General features: G+C 44.7%; 1 protein-coding gene across 1 annotated transcript in view; it reads left to right on the forward strand.

Annotated features, from left to right (window-relative positions):
* Positions 1-18530, forward strand: part of BRINP1 (BMP/retinoic acid inducible neural specific 1) — a 184431-nt gene that overhangs the window by 114383 nt on the left and 51518 nt on the right. The window contains exons 3-5 of the mRNA XM_032635627.1: positions 3904-4094; positions 13673-13842; positions 17144-17249. Coding sequence (XP_032491518.1) covers positions 3904-4094; positions 13673-13842; positions 17144-17249 — 467 coding nt within the window. The remainder of the gene's footprint in view (positions 1-3903; positions 4095-13672; positions 13843-17143; positions 17250-18530) is intronic.

The following is an 18530-nucleotide window of genomic DNA, read 5'->3' on the forward strand; positions in this document are numbered from 1 at the left end:
CCGCTCCCACCCCAGCTGCTCCTCCAGACTAGGTCAGGGATCCTCCTGTCTGATTCCTCTGTGACTAAGATGACTGTTGCAAATAGCACATCATTCAGTAAGATGGAAATTCCTTAGGATCGGGAGCTGTCTGTGGTGCTGAACAGGCAGTGCCTGGCAGAGTCAGCACTTCATAATAACACCCCTCAGTTATTGAGCTTTTCCCAAGTGCCCAGAACTGTGCTCAGTGGGTCACATGCATCCCCTTACTTAGGCCTTGAATCCATCCTGTGAGGCAGGAACCAGGAACCCAGCACTGGCTTCCTCCTTAGTTTTTTCAAGGAAGCAACACAGATGGCAGGCCCTGGGTGTATAGCTAGTGAACATCAGAAAGAATGTGGAGGCTGTTTAAAAACACACAAAAAAAAAGAAAGAAAGAAAAAGGAATTAAGCCATAGGCTTATAATTTGATGGTGGGGGTGGTATTGTTTCTTTGTGTCAGCACTGGTTTTACTATGGTTTTTATAGTCTACTCAATATCTACATTAAAAGTGTGATTTAAGAGTCAGGATACAAGTTTTCTACCCCCAGTTCTACCGCTAATGAGCTGTGTGACTTTTGACATGTTACTTAACCTCTCTGAGTGTAATGCATGTCAGTTTTGAGGACTGTAGACATAGTCACATGAAAAAAATAGTAACCCAAGGTTGTAAGCTGTAAATAAATGTTATATATTTCTATATCTATATATCTATCTCTCTCTATATATATCCCTGTATATAACATAACTATAATTTATAACATAATAGTATAGAACTATATGTCTATTATACTGAAATATGTGTATGTTTCTATGCATATATACGTATTTTTTTTTCATAACTACACGTACATAGCTTTATAAATTTCAGGGATAAGCGGATGAGAAGTATCTAATGATTCTCATTGCCTTTTATTGGTCATCTAATGCTGAGTAACAAATTACCCCACAAGTTAGTAGCTTAATATAACACTATGTATTATCTCAAAGTTTCTGTGGGTAGGGAATCTGGCTGTGGCTCAGTGGGGTGCCCTTACTCTTGCCATGCTCTTGTCATTTGAAGATTCCACTGGGAAGGGTCTGCTTCCCAGCTCATGCACCTAGTAACTGTTAGAACTCAGTCCCTTGTGTGGTCTCAGTTCCTCAGAAGCTATTGGCCAGAGGCTTCCCTCAGCTCCTCCCGGTATAGATCTCTCAACAGTGCATCTCACAACATGGCAGCAAGAACAAGACAAAGACAAAGAGAGACAGAGAGAGAGACAGCGGGGAGGGGCAAAACGGAAGTTGCCGTATTTGGGGGTTATAGGTTTTTTTGTTTTTCTTTTATTGAAGTATAGTTGATTTACAATGTTATGTTAATTTCTGCTGTACATCAAAGTGACTCTTTCTCTAGATATTCTTTTTCGTATTCTTCTCCATTATGGTTTATCACAGGATATTGAATATATCAGTAGTTCCCTGTGCTATACAGTAGGACCTTGTTGTTTATCGATCCCATACATACTAGTTTGCATCTGCTCATCCCAAACTCCCAGTCCATCCCTCCCCCACACCCCCTTCTTGGCAACCACAAGTCTGTTCTCTATGTCTGTGAGTCTGTTTCTGTTTCATAGACCTGTTCTTTTGTGCCGTATTTTAGATTCCATATATAAGTGATATCATCTGGTATTTGTCTTTCTCTTTCTGACTTACTTTGCTTAATATGATCATCTCTAGGTCCATCCATGTTGCTGCAAATGGCATTATTTCATTCTTTTTTATGGCTGAGTGAGAAGTAAACTAATCACAAAACTATTTTGTAACCTATTCACAAAACTAACATGCTATCACCTCCAAATTCTGTCCATTAGAAGCAAATCACTGGGTCCTGTCCAGCCCATACTAAAGGGGAGGAGATTACACAGGGTGTGAACATCAGGGAGCAGTAATCTTGGGGAGTTGTGTCGCCAGCTACCTCACCTATAAGATTCCCCTCAGCTGGCTCTCGCATTCCCCACTCTCTCCTCAAGTCTGGTCAACCCCCTTGCTCCATTTTGTCCCCTTTCACACCCTCTTCATACACTTTCCTTCCTGTTCAGCTCTTACCATAATGTGTTATGTATCCCCCTCTCACTCACTCTGCTCCTGCCCTTTCATCCATGTGGATTGTTGGGTTTTGTTGAAATGTTAAACAACATTTTTGTTTGTTTAAATCACATGTGAACTTCAAAACTATAGTTAAGATAAGACCTCACTGAAGCTTCCCCTAGAGACCTCAGAAGTCTGTGTTCCTTCTTCTGCATCCTGTAGTCTTTGGTTTACAATAAGCTGGACATGTCTTGCCTTTCCTGCCAGACTGTGAGCTTCTGAGACTGGGATGTGTCCACTCCCCTCCTGTACACACGATATCCTGCATTTAGTAGGTGCCCTGCGAGGTTCACTGAGTGCAGTTGATTGACTTAATACACATCTAAGATGTGCAGAGTACTGAGATTTTATTTAGAATTCAAACTGTGTTATGAATTGTGGACAGAGATTTGTTAAGCAGCCACAGACTATAAGCTCTGAGGCTTGGAAATGCATTCCAATTGGAAAGCTTTTTCCTCAGACACAGTTTTCTGTGCATCAGGGGTCAGACTCCACCACTGAATTACCGAGATATTCCAGCCCGATTCCCACCCTGTTCTGCTTCTTCTTGCTCTGTGCCCCTTCCTTTATTCATCTCCCTCATCTGTGGCAGGAGTGAGAGACCTTTTCATTAAACTCTCATTCCCATCATTTATCTGGGCTGACCTTACAGTCCTCTTGGCTAGTCTGTTTTTCTCAAGGGACCTGGAGCTTGTAACTCAGGTTGGAGAACTGGTTGTTTCAGGGGGAGCTCCATCTTTGGTAGGAGCAGAGGTCATTATTAAAGCAAAAACAACCTGAACCAAGACCCTTTAAATGTCTACTTGTATTTGGTTTGCATTCTCCTCATTCATTACACGTGAACCTTTAATGATTTATGTATCTGTGAATGTGTGAGGAAATAAAAGATATAAAACTCTCACATTGGATTAGTGCCTGGCATTTCCAATGGTGTTTTCACACCCTATGTTTCATGTAATCCGGGCACCAGCAATATGAAATAGATAATATTAATTGGATTTTATAAATAAGGAAATGCAGATCCAGAGAAGTGACATCCTCTGCCCAAGATCACACCACATAGTTTTTACAAGAGGCAGAGCGAGACCCTGAGCTTAGACTCCCAAGTTCAATGTTCTTCTGTCTTGATTTTCTCTGTCATTAGTGAAGGGAAGAGTGGAAATCCCCTTACATGGTCAGAACAAAGCTTAATTTCTTCCAAATAGTATTTGCTCAGTGAATGCATGTGAAAATTTCAAATGAAACTGAGCTCTGGACTAATTATTGGGTTGTGGAATTGTCTTAGAACAGGTTTCAAGTTGCATTGTGTCTTAACGTCTTGTCCATTGGTACACAGCCTTCCTTCCTTTTTTTCTTTTGCTTATTTATTTATCCAGCTAGCATACTTGTGACTCGCACCATGTAACATGTACCATGTACCTAAGAAGATCCCATCTCTCTGGTTTCACTCACAGTCTAGTGAGGGAGATGAATAAGCAACTAGATGACAATGATTTTTGTATCTCTGATGATCTGTAAGCATCGTGAGAACATGACTGCATCTGTCTGGTTCACTGCAGTATCCCAGTGATGAGAATAGTACCCAATACTTAGATCTAGCCTGAGGGCTCCAGATCTAAGTATCAGTTCACAAATATTAAAAATAGTTGTGGGCACTCTCTCACCTAAGGATAGACGCCTGGATGGGATGGTTGGGTGGGCTTTGGCTTGGGGGTAGAGGTGGTAAGTGGAAAGTCTCACTCATGTCTCCTGCCCAGGGAGTTTGCCCGTTGGAAGGTGAGGAACACAGCCATTGAGAGGAGAGACCTGGTCCGTCATCCAGTGCCCCTCATGCCGGAGTTTCAAAGGAGCATCCGCCTGCTTGGCAGGAGACCCACCACTCAGCAGTTCATCGATACCATCATCAAAAAGTACGGCACCCACCTCCTCATCTCCGCTACCTTGGGAGGTAGGTCAGCAGCCACTGGGCCATAGCCTTGTCATGACTTTGAGTCAGATGGAGAGGACGGTGGGATGGCCTAGGATCAAAGCCATCTTGACATCTCTGCCATCGTATGTCACTCAGAAGTATATGTTGCCAGATAAGCCACATTGTCTTGGTTGATTCCGTTCTCTGGGACAGTCTAACTTGAGAGTTTACTAACTTTTGTGGAAATATGGCTTCACCTTGGAATTCGCTCAATTCGTTGGGAATGTTTAATCGTATTATTATATTAGTTCCTTTGGAATGCAGTGTAATCTGGGGAAATAACTTCAGATGATGTTTAGAGAAGTGCCTTTGTTTGCTGAAGTCTGCTTTAGTTAGGGGTTGATAACTTGAGGTTATCTTTTTACAAATGGGGTATCGTTTGTATCTTATATGGGTTTGGAGTAGAGTAGTAGGAAAGCAGCTTAATTGCTCCACCCTGCTCAGCTTTACCCATCCCTCCCCATCATGTCCAGTTCATCTTCAAGGGAGTGAAGATAAGAGGGGAGGAAAAAAGGAAGGAAAGAAATGCAAAGAAAATGGGAAATGGTAGAGGCTAGTGCACTTAGATGCCATGGGCCTTGCCTGTGTGCATCATTTTATATAATGAGCTACCATCCTTTGGCCGTCAGTTTTCTGCCACAGTGACTAAGTCCACTGAATTTTGAGAAAGCCCGTTCGGCAGTGGAGCACCATGCCACCTGCTCAGAGAGCTGCAAAGTTATGCATTTAGATAAGGCCCCTGTCAGCTGAACAAGATTGCTGTACTGACAAAGGCAGGCGGGTAGACTGAGGCATGCTTATAACAAGTGATCTTTTTTAGAGGAGGGTGAGTGCTACAAGCTGGAGCAGTCAGTATAAAGTTCCTGGAGGAAGTGGCAGTTCAGCTCAGTAGGCGTTGGCTGGGTAGAGGAGGGTGGGGAAGCTTTCTAGGTATGCATTTCAAGGAAGACCAATGATGTGGAGAATTTGGGTGGAGAAATTGGTTGGGCAAATTCATTCATTCATTCGTATCCACTACTTAGCTACTCCTATTACACTTTCTTATTTGCTCATAGCAGGTATTGTACATAGTCTTTAGTCCTCAAAAATGGCAAGTTAAGTTATATTATCTCCATTTTATAGATAAGGAAGCTGAGACTTACAAGAGGTATAGCTAAGAAGTGACAAAAATAAGTGTTGAACTTAGGGTTTATTGTCCACAAAGCCTGTGTTATTTTTTTGACCCAACATCTGTCATCTCTTTAACCAAGTCACTCACCTGCCAACCCACCCAATCCAACAACCAACCAGCCAGCATGTATTCTTTAACATTTGAGTGTTAAATCATGTAGTATAACTTCTACTCTATTGTAAAGTGAAAATGAAATCACTTCTACACTGAGTGTGGCATTAACCTGTACCCTCTTCTTTAAATTTCCCCCATCTCCCATTTCACTTGAAAAAAACAATTATTGAGATCGATGCAGTGCTTCCATTAGGAACTGTGTTCTGTCCAAGTCCCCGGAAGTCCCAAATAACAGACTTTTCTTTTGCAGTGAAATATATTTTTAATTTCTCTGAGGCGAGGTGTTGAATTATTCACAGAGCCTTGGTCCTCTCCTGTTTTCACAGCACAATATTTTAAAATATGCAAAGCTTTGGATTGAGTTCCGGTATTGGACAGCAAGCCCTAAATGTTCCCTGAATCCTCAGCATGGGTGACGGTGGGGGATTTACTGTTGATGGACACAGTGTGGCAGCAGCCCAGCAACCGTGTGAGGTCCTTCTTGCATCATCACTTCATTCACTCATTTGTGGAAAAGTATTTCTTAAGAGCCTTCCCATGCAATGGGAGAGAATGGAAGCGGTAGGTTGTAGGGCATGCGAGGGCAGGCTCTGGAGTTTGATCTCCCGTTTCTCACCAGTTTTGGATCACCTTGGCAGGTTACTCAATACTCTCAGCCTTGGTTTCCTCTTTTATGAATAGAAATAATACGAGTACTTCATGCGTATTGTGAAGATTAAATAATGATGCATTGAAAGTGCTTAGTGCAGTGTTTGGCACCTAACAAGTCATTGCCGTTGTTGTTCTAGCTATTATTATTGTTTTTATTATAACTATTGTTATTGTTATCATTTAGTGAGACTAAAAAATTGGGGGACTTGGGATTAAAACCCGTTCCTACCACTCACTAGATGAATGGAAGACATTGAGAAATTCACTTTCCTGTCTGGCTATCAGTTTTTCCATCTGAATATAAGGAGGCGCAGAGAATTGTATTCACTGTCATTTTGCCTACGGAGAACACCTATTCACTTAGAGGAAATGCTTTGATAAGCTGTTTGAGGTGTCAGGTGAGTTCCTGAGGGCACGCTCAAACAACAAAAGATGATTCTTAAACTGTCACATAGAGGACAAGTAAATGCGTTTAGGGAAGAGGAAGGAAGTAGAGTGAGAAGGAGGAAGTGGAGCTGGCAGGAGGGCTGACATCTAAGACATTTCCATGGGATCCTCACTCTTGGGGTGAAATCCGTTAAACTCAAAATAATTGGTATGAGTGATTTTTTTATGGATGGTGGTAAAGGGAAAAAATTGGGGTCTGGAATGACCCACATAAATACAGGGATAGCAAGTTCCCTTAGTCCCTCTGAAGATCATATTTTGGATTAAAGGAAACACCTTGGAGGTGGGTGTCTGTGTGATATATACAGCTAAGCTTGCACACGTGCATGGGAGCGCATGTCTCCCTGCACAGATGGATGGGCACAGACGCCTGCCTGTGCGTGCGTGAAAGTTAATCTATATGCAGACATACATACACACATATGCAATGCACACACGCATACATCTTACACCCATGTATATGAGTACAATGTACACATATACGTGTATATGTAAGCTTGCACATGTATGTGAATGTATGTGTATTGCACGAATGTCTGTTGATGGGTGAACACTCACGTTTTTGTGCTTGTGTAAATGTATGTTTGTGTGTATACTCGTTCCCCACCCTGTATTTTGGGAGAGCTCCCCTTGGCTAAGAGGAAGGCTAAGAATAAAGTCACAGGGTCTCAGAAGGAAAGGATGAGGGATGCCCCAGAGGCCTGAAATCCAGACATCCCCTTCCTTCTTCTGGGAACAGTGCCCCCAGGTAACTCAAAGGATAAGATGATTGACTTGCCCCCACATCCCCCCTTTCCTATGTGTCCCACTTTGTTCCCCTCTGAAAGAAGTGCTATAGAGAGTGAGACAAAGCCCCCAGAGACAGAAAGATTGAGGAAAGGGGTGAAGAGGCAATTTGCAGGAATGCCCAAATGGGAAAGCGACTCTAAACAGAATGTTCTCTTAATAAACAAGAAATTAAGTCTTAATAACGCAGCAAGAAGTCCATTAACCCCTCTTGATCTAAGGTTTGCTTCTGCCAGTTCTCAGTCGGGAGGGAACTGAGCTGTTTCACCTTCTCTTTCACAGGCCCCTTGGCGAGCCTGGGCTGACACTTGTAATATTTATATCCTCTGCTTCCTGGCTCTAACTTCTAGCATATATTCACTTATTTAATCATTTACCTCTCCACCCACCTATCTATTCACCTGTCCATTTAATCATCTATCTCCCCATCCATCCATCTATCCATCAGATGATAACTGAACATTTGCTCTTTGTTTGACCTGGGAAAAGCATTGGGAATGTTATAAAGAAGAATCAGAGTCCTTCCTGCCCCAGGCCACCACTCACCACACCTAGAACTCAATGTCTAATTGTATATAAAGTCGCTTTTAAGCCAAGTCTATTCAGGTTACTGCAGAGTCCAGAGGGTGGACAATTGTGTCCTCCTGCATAACTGGCGAAGACTTCAAGGGAAGGTGCAAATATGAGTTTTTTATTCTGAACTCAACTTGAGTCTAGGCATGTGGAACCCAGAGATTAATTTTGAAAATGATGAATCCTCTTACTGGAAGATTTCAGTCAATCAACAAACACCGTAGAGTTGGACCACTTCCGCATTTATCCATTTACCCACACATACCCTGATCATTTGTTAAGCACATAATATATGCCCATATTGTGCTAGGCAAAGACAGTGAAATGACGAAAGACTCCTACATACTCACTGACTTCACAGTGCTTCTCCTCTAGTAAAAGAGAGAGGCTGTTAAACAAGAAATCACCAGGAAGTGTGACAGGTAACATATTGGAGAAATAAAAGAGATCATGGGAGCCCGTGGTTAGAGTTCTTACTTTAGTTTAAGTAAACAGTGGGGGATTCGGGGAAGGCTACCTAGAGGAGGTGTCTTAAGTGACACCTGAGGGATGAGTAGAAGTTAGCCAGGAGAAAAACAGAAAAGCAGAGTCCCAACCATAAGAGAAAATAGGGCACATTTGTGCAGGATAGAGCACAGCTAGAGAGCAGCACGGGATGCAGCTAGAGAGACCAGATCATCAGTGTCTTGGGTCCCACATTATCTACAGGGATGCAGGCACTCTGCATCATTTCAACATGTAACTAATAAACTATTAATGATATTTTTATTTCTTTTTTCCGTTACAGTTCTGTTTTTATTTTTTTAATTGAAATATAGTTGATTTACAATACTGTGTTAGCTTTAGGTGTACAGCAAAGTGATTCAGTTATATATACTTTTTTTCAGATTCTGAAAAATTCTGAAAAAACAGTAAATCCTTATTGCTTATCTATTTTATGTACAGTAATTTGTATCTGTTAATCCCATACTCCTAATTTATCCCTCCCCTACCTTCCCTTTGGTGACCATCAGTTTGTTTTCTATCTGTGAGTCTGTTTTGTATATAGATTCATTTGTATTATTTTTTAGAATCCACATATAAGTGATATCATATACTGTTTGTCTTTCTCTGTCTGACTTACTTCACTTAGTATGATAATCTCTAGGTCCATCAATCTTGCTGCAAATGGCACTATTTCATTCTTTTTTATGGCTTGGTTTTATGTTTGGTTTAAGAAGATCTTATACCACATCTTCTTAAACCAAACATCTGTTGATGGGTGTTTGAGTTGTTTCCATGTCTTGGCTGTTGTGAATAATGCTGCTATGAATATTGGGGTGTATGGATCTTTTCGAATTAGAGATTTCTCTGGATATATGCCCAGGTGTGGGATTGCCGGATCATATGGCAACTATATTTTTAGCTTTTTAAGGACCCTCCATTCTGTTTTCCATAGTGGCTACATCAGTTTACATTCCCAGCAACAAGGTAGGAGGGTTCCATTTTCTCCAAACCCTCTCCAGCATTTATTAATGAATTAGATATTTTACTTTGTTTTTTTACATTTTCCAGACCTTGGAACTCTGCTGTGTGTAATTTACAGGCACAGTGCATCTCAGTTTGGACCAGCTGCATTTCACATGCTCAGTAGCCACACTTGGCCAGTGGTTCCTGTACCTGACAGCATGCATGTAGTCCCTGGGTGACTCTAAGAACGGGGACACTGTCTTATTCATTTGTCACCCAGTGCCTGCCAGAGTGCTCAGAACACACAGAATACCCAGTGCATGCGAGCTGAGCTAAACGTAATGGACACACTAGAGCGTGATGGAGGGAGGTGATGACAGCTCTCTCGTGGGGGTGGGGGGGGGAGGGTGTGGCTGGGGAAACCTCGCCAGTAAGGTGATGGCCAGCCGAGCAGGCTCTGAAGAGTGTATAGGAGATGCCAGGTCAAGGACACAGAGCAGTAAGAGGAAGTGATGTTTGAATTGGTCCCAAAATGCTGGATAGGATTTCAATAGTCAGCCATTTAGGGGAGGGACAGAACGGTATTCCAAACAGAATAAAAAAGAGTCTGAGGAAAGCCTGAGAGGAATTGGCAATAATAAACCATGGAGGCAGAAGGAATGGTTTGGCTGGAACACAGGGAGGGAGACAGGGCTGAAAAGACAGGCTGGAGGCTGCCCGTGGAGAACTCTGAATGACAATGAAACCACTTTCTAGAAGCAGTCATGGAGGGGTCCGAGGCAGAAGAATTAACCTAGGGACCAGGACTGTGCCCACGTCCTAGGATAACCACTGTTCTTTCGAAAGTAAATTGTTTTTTCCATTCAACTCAGAAATCATCAGCGTTGTAAAGAAATTTCAGTTATCTTAGATATCAGGCTTTTGTCCTCAGAAAGTATCAGTAATGTTTGTTCTCTGACTATCCTGTTGTACTGGTTTGACTAGAAGTAAGGATAAGGCTCACATGATTGGTATTTTGTGGTAATCGAATAACGGTGGTTAACCCTTCCTCAGGGCTTACTATGTGCCAGGCAGGGCTCGGGTGCTTTATGTCATTAACGGATTCAATCCTATGACAACCCTAGGAGGAAAGTACAGTTAGTGCTCCCAATTTTACACATGCAGAAACTGCAGTATAGAGCAGCCTTCCCCAGCCTTTCTGGCATCAGGGACTAGTTTCCTTGAAGACAATTTTTCTACGGATGGGGGTGGGGGACGGTTCAGGCGGTAATGTGAGTGATGGAGAGCGATGGGGAGCGACGGCAGTGGTGGGGAGCGATGGGAGTGGTGAGCGACGGGAGCGATGGGAGCAGTGGGGAGCGATGGGAGCGGTGGGGAGGGGTGGGGAACGGTGGGGAGCAATGGGAGTGGTGGGGAGCGATGGGAGCAATGGGGAGTGATGGGAGAGGTGGGGAGCGATGGGAGCGGTGGGGAGCGGATGGGAGCAGTGGGGGGTGATGGGAGCAGTGGGGAGCGATGGGAGCGGTGGGGAGCGGCAGGGAGCAGTGGGGAGCGGCGGGGAGCAGTGGGGAGCAGTGGGGAGTGATGGGGAGTGATGGGAGCAGTGGGGAGGGGTGGGGAGTGATGGGAGCGGTGGGGAGCGACGGGAGTGGTGGGGGAGCGACGGGAGTGGTGGGGAGCGACGGGAGCGATGGGAGCAGTGGGGAGCGATGGGAGCGGTGGGGAGGGGTGGGGAACGGTGGGGAGCAATGGGAGCGGTGGGGAGCGATGGGAGCAATGGGGAGTGATGGGAGAGGTGGGGAGCAGTGGGGAGCAGTGGGGAGTGATGGGAGCAGTGGGGAGCGATGGGAGCGGTGGGGAGCGGCAGGGAGCAGTGGGGAGCGATGGGGAGCGGTGGGGAGCAGTGGGGAGTGATGGGAGCAGTGGGGAGCGGTGGGGAGTGATGGGAGCGTTGGGGAGCGGCAGGGAGCAGTGGGGAGCAGTGGGGAGTGGTGGGGAGTGATGGGAGCAGTGGGGAGTGGTGGGGAGCAGTGGGGAGCGGTGGGGAGTGATGGGAGCAGTGGGGAGCGGTGGGGAGTGGTGGGAGCGGTGGGGAGTGATGGGAGCGGTGGGGAGCGGTGGGGGGGGTGGGGAGTGATGGGAGTGGTGGGGAACGATGGGGAGTGATTGGAGCGGTGGGGAGTGGTGGGGAGCGGTGGGGAGCAGTGGGGAGTGGTGGGGAGTGATGGGAGCAGTGGGGAGTGGTGGGGAGCAGTGGGGAGCGGTGGGGAGTGATGGGAGCAGTGGGGAGCGGTGGGGAGTGGTGGCAGCGGTGGGGAGTGATGGGAGCGGTGGGGAGCGGTGGGGGGGGTGGGGAGTGATGGGAGTGGTGGGGAGCGATGGGGAGTGATGGGAGCGGTGGGGAGTGGTGGGGAGCGGTGGGGAGCAGTGGGGAGTGGTGGGGAGTGATGGGAGCAGTGGGGAGTGGTGGGGAGCAGTGGGGAGCGGTGGGGAGTGATGGGAGCAGTGGGGAGCGGTGGGGAGTGGTGGGAGCGGTGGGGAGTGATGGGAGCGGTGGGGAGCGGTGGGGAGGGGTGGGGAGTGATGGGAGTGGTGGGGAGCGATGGGGAGTGATGGGAGCGGTGGGGAGTGATGGGAGCGGTGGGGAGTGATGGGGAGCGGTGGGGAGTGATGGGAGCGGTGGGGAGTGATGGGAGTGATGGGGAGTGATGGGGAGCGGTGGGGAGTGATGGGAGCAGTGGGGAGCGATGAGGAGTGATGGGAGCGGTGGGGAGTGATGGGAGCAGTGGGGAGCGGTGGGGAACGGTGGGGAGTGGTGGGGAGTGATGGGAGCGGTGGGGAGCGATGGGAGCGGTGGGGAGGGGTGGGGAGTGATGGGAGGGGTGGGGACTGGTGGGGAGCGATGAGGAGTGATGGGAGCAGTGGGGAGCGGTGGGGAGTGCTGGGAGCGGTGGGCAGTGATGGGGAGTGATGGGAGCGGTGGGGAGGGGTGGGGAGTAATGGGAGCGGTGGGGAGCGATGGAGAGCTCGTGGCCACTCACCTCCTGCTGTGTGGCCTGGTTCCTAACAGGCTGCAGACCGGGGTTGGCGACCCCTGGTATAAAGAGTGCAGGTAACTTGTTCCCATAGCTAGTTCAAGTCCAGGCAGTCTCGTTCTAGAGACTGCTTTCTACTACTACTCCAAATGATTTTTGATTGCTACAACGAACAGACAATGATATAAGGACTTTACGTGTGTTAATTAATTTATTCTTCTTAATTATTCTATGCAGTAGGTGCTGTTCTTCTCCTGATTTTGTTCATGAATAAACTGAGAATCAGAGAGGTTAAGAAATGTCCCCAAGTTCACAGTTCGTTGAGAGTGAAACCAGCGGTACAATGATCACATCTATTTAGGTGGCATATCTGGAGCTTCCTTTATGAAGTTCTGGTGAAACATCTTGTCCAAAATAAAATGCACCATTAGTTAGTACTGTTAGTAATCTATGCATGTATTTCTAAGGAAAACTTCATGGTAAATTATATAAGATTTTCTATTTCTCTCTCTCTCTCTCTCTCTCTCTCTCTGTCTGTCTGTTTCTTCCACCCTATGCCTAACTTTCATGTCATCTCCTCTCTCCCCAAGATGTAACTTAAGAAATATATATTGAATGAATGAAAAAAATTGATGGATTAACTATTTACTATCTACTATATGCCAAGCACTGGGCTTTGTACAAGGGGTACAGCAGTGGCTAATATAGACAGTGTCTGACTTCACAGGGCTGACAGTTTAGTTTTTCCTATCTATCTGTCTGTATCTGTGTTTGAACTATGTCTTATCTATCTCTCTCCCTCTCTCTCTGTCTATATCTCTATTTATCTATCCATCCATACATCCATCTGTCTGGGAAGGGGTAGCAGAAGGAGAAAGAGGGAAAGGAAAGGAGGAAAGAACAAGGGAAGAAGAGAGGGGAGAAAGGAGGAATAGGTGGAATTGGATGATGATGAGGAAACAGAGGAGAAGAAAGGAATGGGAAGGGACCATCTATGGCGAATCCATCATTTTACAGAAAAGCCTGAGCCTTGAAGAGAGGAAGTGAGTTGTGTTAGGAGATGATGCTGGTGAGAACTGTGAAGTGGATTAGTAAGAGCTGGACTTGATGACTGAGAGGCTTTTCATGATCTTCGTCCTGATGGAGCTTGGTGCTTACAGACACCGCTGGACCGTCTTGCTTTCATTGTGCTCTTGATTTTCAGAGGCAGAAGGAAATTTGGGCAAAATTAATGAGAGGTCTGAAGCTATTTTCGGCGTCCAAGCCATGAAGGCTTTCTATGCATCCCAAAGCTCAACGGGCCGCCTGAGCTTCTTTCCTTTTCTGTGCAGGGGAGGAGGCCTTGACCATGTACATGGACAAAAGTCACCTGGACAGGAAGTCAGGGAATGCCACTCAAAGTGTTGAAGCTCTGCACCAGCTGGCATCGTCCTACTTTGTCGACCGTGATGGCACCATGAGGAGGCTCCATGAGATCCAGATATCAACCGGAGCAATCAAGGTACGGCTTGAGGGTGGCTTCGGGTGGCAGGCTCCTAAGACAACAGCACTGCACAAAGGTAGTCTGAGAGTCAATGGGCAGATGAAATCCCTGGCTTCTTACCCAGGGAGCTAACAGTGCCCCCCTGCCAACCACTCTGCCTGAGGTCGTCAAGTGCCCCATAATATCCCGAGCATTGTCATTAAGGTGACCACATGTACTGATTTCCTGGGGCAACCCTGGCTGTAATCATGGCAGAATTAAACATAGTACTTGCTTTCACTCTTTTTCTTTTTTAACATCTTTATTGGAGTATAATTGCTTTACAATGGTGTGTTTGTTTCTGCTGTATAACAAAGTGAATCAGCTATACATATACATATCCCCATATCCCCTCCCTCTTGCGTCTCCCTCCCACCCTCCCTATCCCACCCCTCTAGGTGGTCACAAAGCACCGAGCTGATCTCCCTGTGCTATGTGGCTGCTTCCCACTAGCTATCTATTTTACATTTGGTAGTGTATATATGCCCATGCCACTCTCTCCCTTTGTCCCAGCTTACTCTCCTTCACTCTAAAGCTCTGTATGGATGATTTCCAGACTCCCTTTCTAGGTGAAGGAACAGGCTACAGTGGGTAAATCATTTTCGAAAGGTCACAGAGCTCTCGAGAGTCAGATTATGCCTAGGTCAGTAATTGGTTAACAGCTGTGTTTTTCATCCTCCCTCCCCATTTTACAGATGGGAACACTCAGGTCCAGGGGTTAAAGACTTCTGCTCGGGGTTACACACCTAGCCAGTACATTAACAGGGACTAGAACTCTACTCTCTAGACCAGGGATCCACGAGGACTTTTTGTAAAGGGTCAATAATAAATATTTTAAGATTTGCAGGTCATATGATCGGTATTACTACAACTCAGCTGTGCTGCTATAGCACAAAATTAGCCATACAATCAGTGTGTACAAAATGGGCATGGCTGTGTTCCAATAAAACTTTATAAATCAGGCAGTCTGTCATGTGCCGACCCATGCTCATCTACCCCAGCGCTGTCCAATAGACCCTTCCAAGATAATGGAGAGACTGTATCTGTGCTGGCCAAGACGGGAGCCACTAGTCATATGGGGTTACGGAGCATGTGACATGTGGCTACTTAGACACTAAATTTGTAAGGTGTTTTTTTTTTTTTAATTTATTTAAGTTTAAATAGCCACATTGGTAAGAACAGCTGTGGAGACTTTCGGCTCAATGCCTTAGAGCATAGGTACTTAAAAAAATTCCACTTTAAATGCAGTAAATTCAAGGATTACCTTTATAAAGAGAATAAAGGAGGACATTTTTGGTAAAAAAGGATTAGTTCTTTGGAGGGTTTCAATGAAGCTTTTTTTGCATCTCAAAGTTTCTTAAACCAGATTATACCTGCATTTTACCTCGTTATTCAGTCTATTTTCTCTTCCTGAGCATCTTCCTTCTGAATAAAATGCAGACCTAGTCTTATATCAAGACTTTAAAAGGTATCTCTAGGGAAAAAGTGTGTGTGTGTGAAGGGATGAGGGGTTGCCGGGGAGTGTTGGTGGAAGTCAGGCAGATGAGTCAGAAACTGACCAAGGGAAGAGAAAAAATGTGGGAGGGGAGAGACTTGCTGAAGAGGGAGGGAGGAAGGGGAGAAATAAATCAGATCAACAAAGAGCCAGTTTATCCGAGAAGAATCGCCTATATTGGGGGGATTATGGTGTTAGGGACCTCAGCACAGAGAGATGGAGCTTGATGAAGCCATCGGAGTCTGAGTGAAGCAAAGGCCTGGTTTTCATTATCACCAAATGGTTCCCTCCCCACGGGATGGGATGTGGAATTGAGATATTGAAGCTCTGTCAGAAGGTAATCCTCTTTTGTGCATCCCGGAAGTGCAGTGTGCCTCCTTACGAGGAATTTCTTAGAGAAATTGCACACAGGCCACTCAAGAAGCCATTCTTGCAATAGCACCATCCTCGACACTCAATCTGGCACTTGGATTTTTCTAGCCATTTCTTGACGCTACCTCAAGACCCAGCTGGCTAGAATTGGTCTCCCTGCCAGCTTTGTCTAAGATGAGCAGCTGACCCAGGTGGGGAAGTTTTGCCCATGGTTTCTCTTCCTGAGCATCTTTAGCAAGGTGGATTGGTAGTTTTGAATATCATTTAACAGTAACGAGGTCATTATTCTGTACACAAAAAAGAATATATTATTTTTTAAAAGCAAAGCCTAATAACCTTCCATTTTTGTGCTGTTTCCTAAGTGCTAGATACTTCAAAAATATGGTCCCTTTACCGTTAGGGTGGGTAACAGTATTACTGACATTGTGTAGATGCAGAAATTGAGGCTTAGGAAGAGGAGTTATTGATCCAAGGCTCTGCTGCTGGACAGGGGCAGAGCTGGCATTGGGAGATCTGTGTGACTATTTCCCAAGTCATCATTCCTGACAACAGTCAGTGCCGTGTCCTTATAGCTGGATGCAAACCTCAAAACAAGCCTACAGGTGATTGTGTTATATAATGGAAAGTAAAGGCTAAAGACATGAAGAAACCACTTTACATACTAAACCATTCATATTTCAAGGTTGTCTTTTAGAGTAGCTGTTTCCCTCTTGTCCACCACCTCAGTTATTGTAAAACAGTTGGAGAAGCACACCACCAGAGGATTGGGGTGATCGTTCTGCAGTGGAGCTGACTGTGCTGTTTGCTAATTTTTTTTTTGAAAATGGGAATAATTTTATTGTTCTTGCCTAATGATAACGCATATGTACTCATCGATAATGCACGTTACAATTTATAGAGACTCCTGGTAATAAGATGTCAATTACTGAACATATGCCACGTGTCAGGCACTTACACCCATCAGGTTTAGTCTCACCACCTTCCTGGAAGGATTTACTAGCTTCAGATTGCAGGAGTTTACAGAAGTGTCTGCCTGAGGGCACACAGCAAATAAAGGGCGCAGCCAGGATCTAACACTGACTCTCCTAACTCCAAAGCCCATGCTTTTGAAATACACTATAGTGTTTCCACTTATTTTTAGTTCATATAATACTTGAAATGGCTTTGTGCAGTGAGAACCAAGGATAGAACGTGGGCGTCCTGGCTCCAGTCTGCTAGATTGCCCTGCTATCCCGTTGTCTGCTTGGCAACAGTCAGGCATGGTCCTTGACACAGGCAAGGGGCTCCAGAAGTGGCCGCTGGCTCAGGTCAGGCTTTCTCTGCTGCCTGAGCTCTGCTGGGGGCTGACTCTGCAGGATCTGTCCCAGACAAGGGCATCTGTCTCACATCTGTCGCCCTTGATGTCCACTCCAGGTCACAGAGACACGCACTGGGCCTCTGGGCTGTAACAGCTATGACAATCTGGACTCTGTGAGTTCCGTCCTTCTGCAAAGCACGGAGAGCAAACTGCACCTTCAAGGTAGGATGTCAGTGGAAATGATGGGAACAGAGAGGGGGAGGGGAGAGCAGCCTGGGGGAGGAGGGATGAGGGGGTATCAGGAGGCATGATGTGGAGGGAGAATGAAAACTAAGATGAAAGGCAGAGAAACCAACAAAAAATAAAAATATGCAAATTAAGACAGTTGTGATATGATGTCTTTTTAAAAATTTTAACATATATGGGACATTAAATTCATGGTTATTAATTAGTTTTCAGATATAAAGTATGGAAATGTGAGCTTTATCTGATTATTTTGATGAAAACGTCTAAACAGTGTTATTTATAGATGTTCCAGATCTAATATATATTAAAGTTTCATATCATAGCCTCTGAATTTCCTACATTATTGTGTTTGATTCTCAATATATTTTGGCAGATATTATTTGAATTCCAAGAACTATAGGGCATTTTATAGAATTTTTGGTTCTATGTCAACTTCTTTCTCCTTATTTGTTAATCATTAGTGGTCTGCAGTATGTTCATATACCCGTACGTATTTGTGTATGTGTGTGCGTGCTTTTAGCAGAGTTTACAAATGAGAACATTCAGTGCTGGCTGGAATACAGAAAGACGGATCCTCTTAGGCATGGCTAGTGAAATTGCAACAATTCTAAGGATTAATTTGTTGAAATACATACATATTTGTATTTGTTTATTATCTAGTATGTGTCAGGTACATGTTATGTGCTCCATATATACTCAAGACCTTGAAGAAAATAGACTCTTTAAAATAGTCATTTTATCCTGATGAATTCATCCTAAAGAGGAGAGGAGATTGTAGGGGGAAAAATGATAAAACTTTAAGTATAGATAGTGCTGTTTTAAAAAGCATAATTTATAATAGCAAAGAAAAAAACAATGTAAAGATTTCAATTTTCCACATGAGGAGACTAAATGAATTGTGTAGCATACAACATGATATTAGGCAGGTGCTGAAATGTTGTTTATAAAGAATTTTCAGGATACGTGAAAATGATTTACTGTAATGTTAATTAAAAAGTGGATGGTTTCTGACTGAATGTATGGGATGATCTTAATGTAAAAGGATAAGGAAAAATAACATTGCAAGGAATTATGCGAGATGTTAAAAGAGGTTACTTCTGGATGATTAGGTTAGAGATGATTTATTTTAGTCTTCCAATTCCTTTTCTAACTTTTCTACAGTGATCGTGTATTAACTTTATAGTCATAAAAACTGTCATATGCTTTAACTTTGAGCGAACTAAGAATGTGACCTTTTAGAAAGGTATCTGATAAAGG

This window comes from Phocoena sinus, chromosome 6 (assembly GCF_008692025.1).
Source record: "Phocoena sinus isolate mPhoSin1 chromosome 6, mPhoSin1.pri, whole genome shotgun sequence".
NCBI classification, from domain to species: domain Eukaryota; kingdom Metazoa; phylum Chordata; class Mammalia; order Artiodactyla; family Phocoenidae; genus Phocoena; species Phocoena sinus.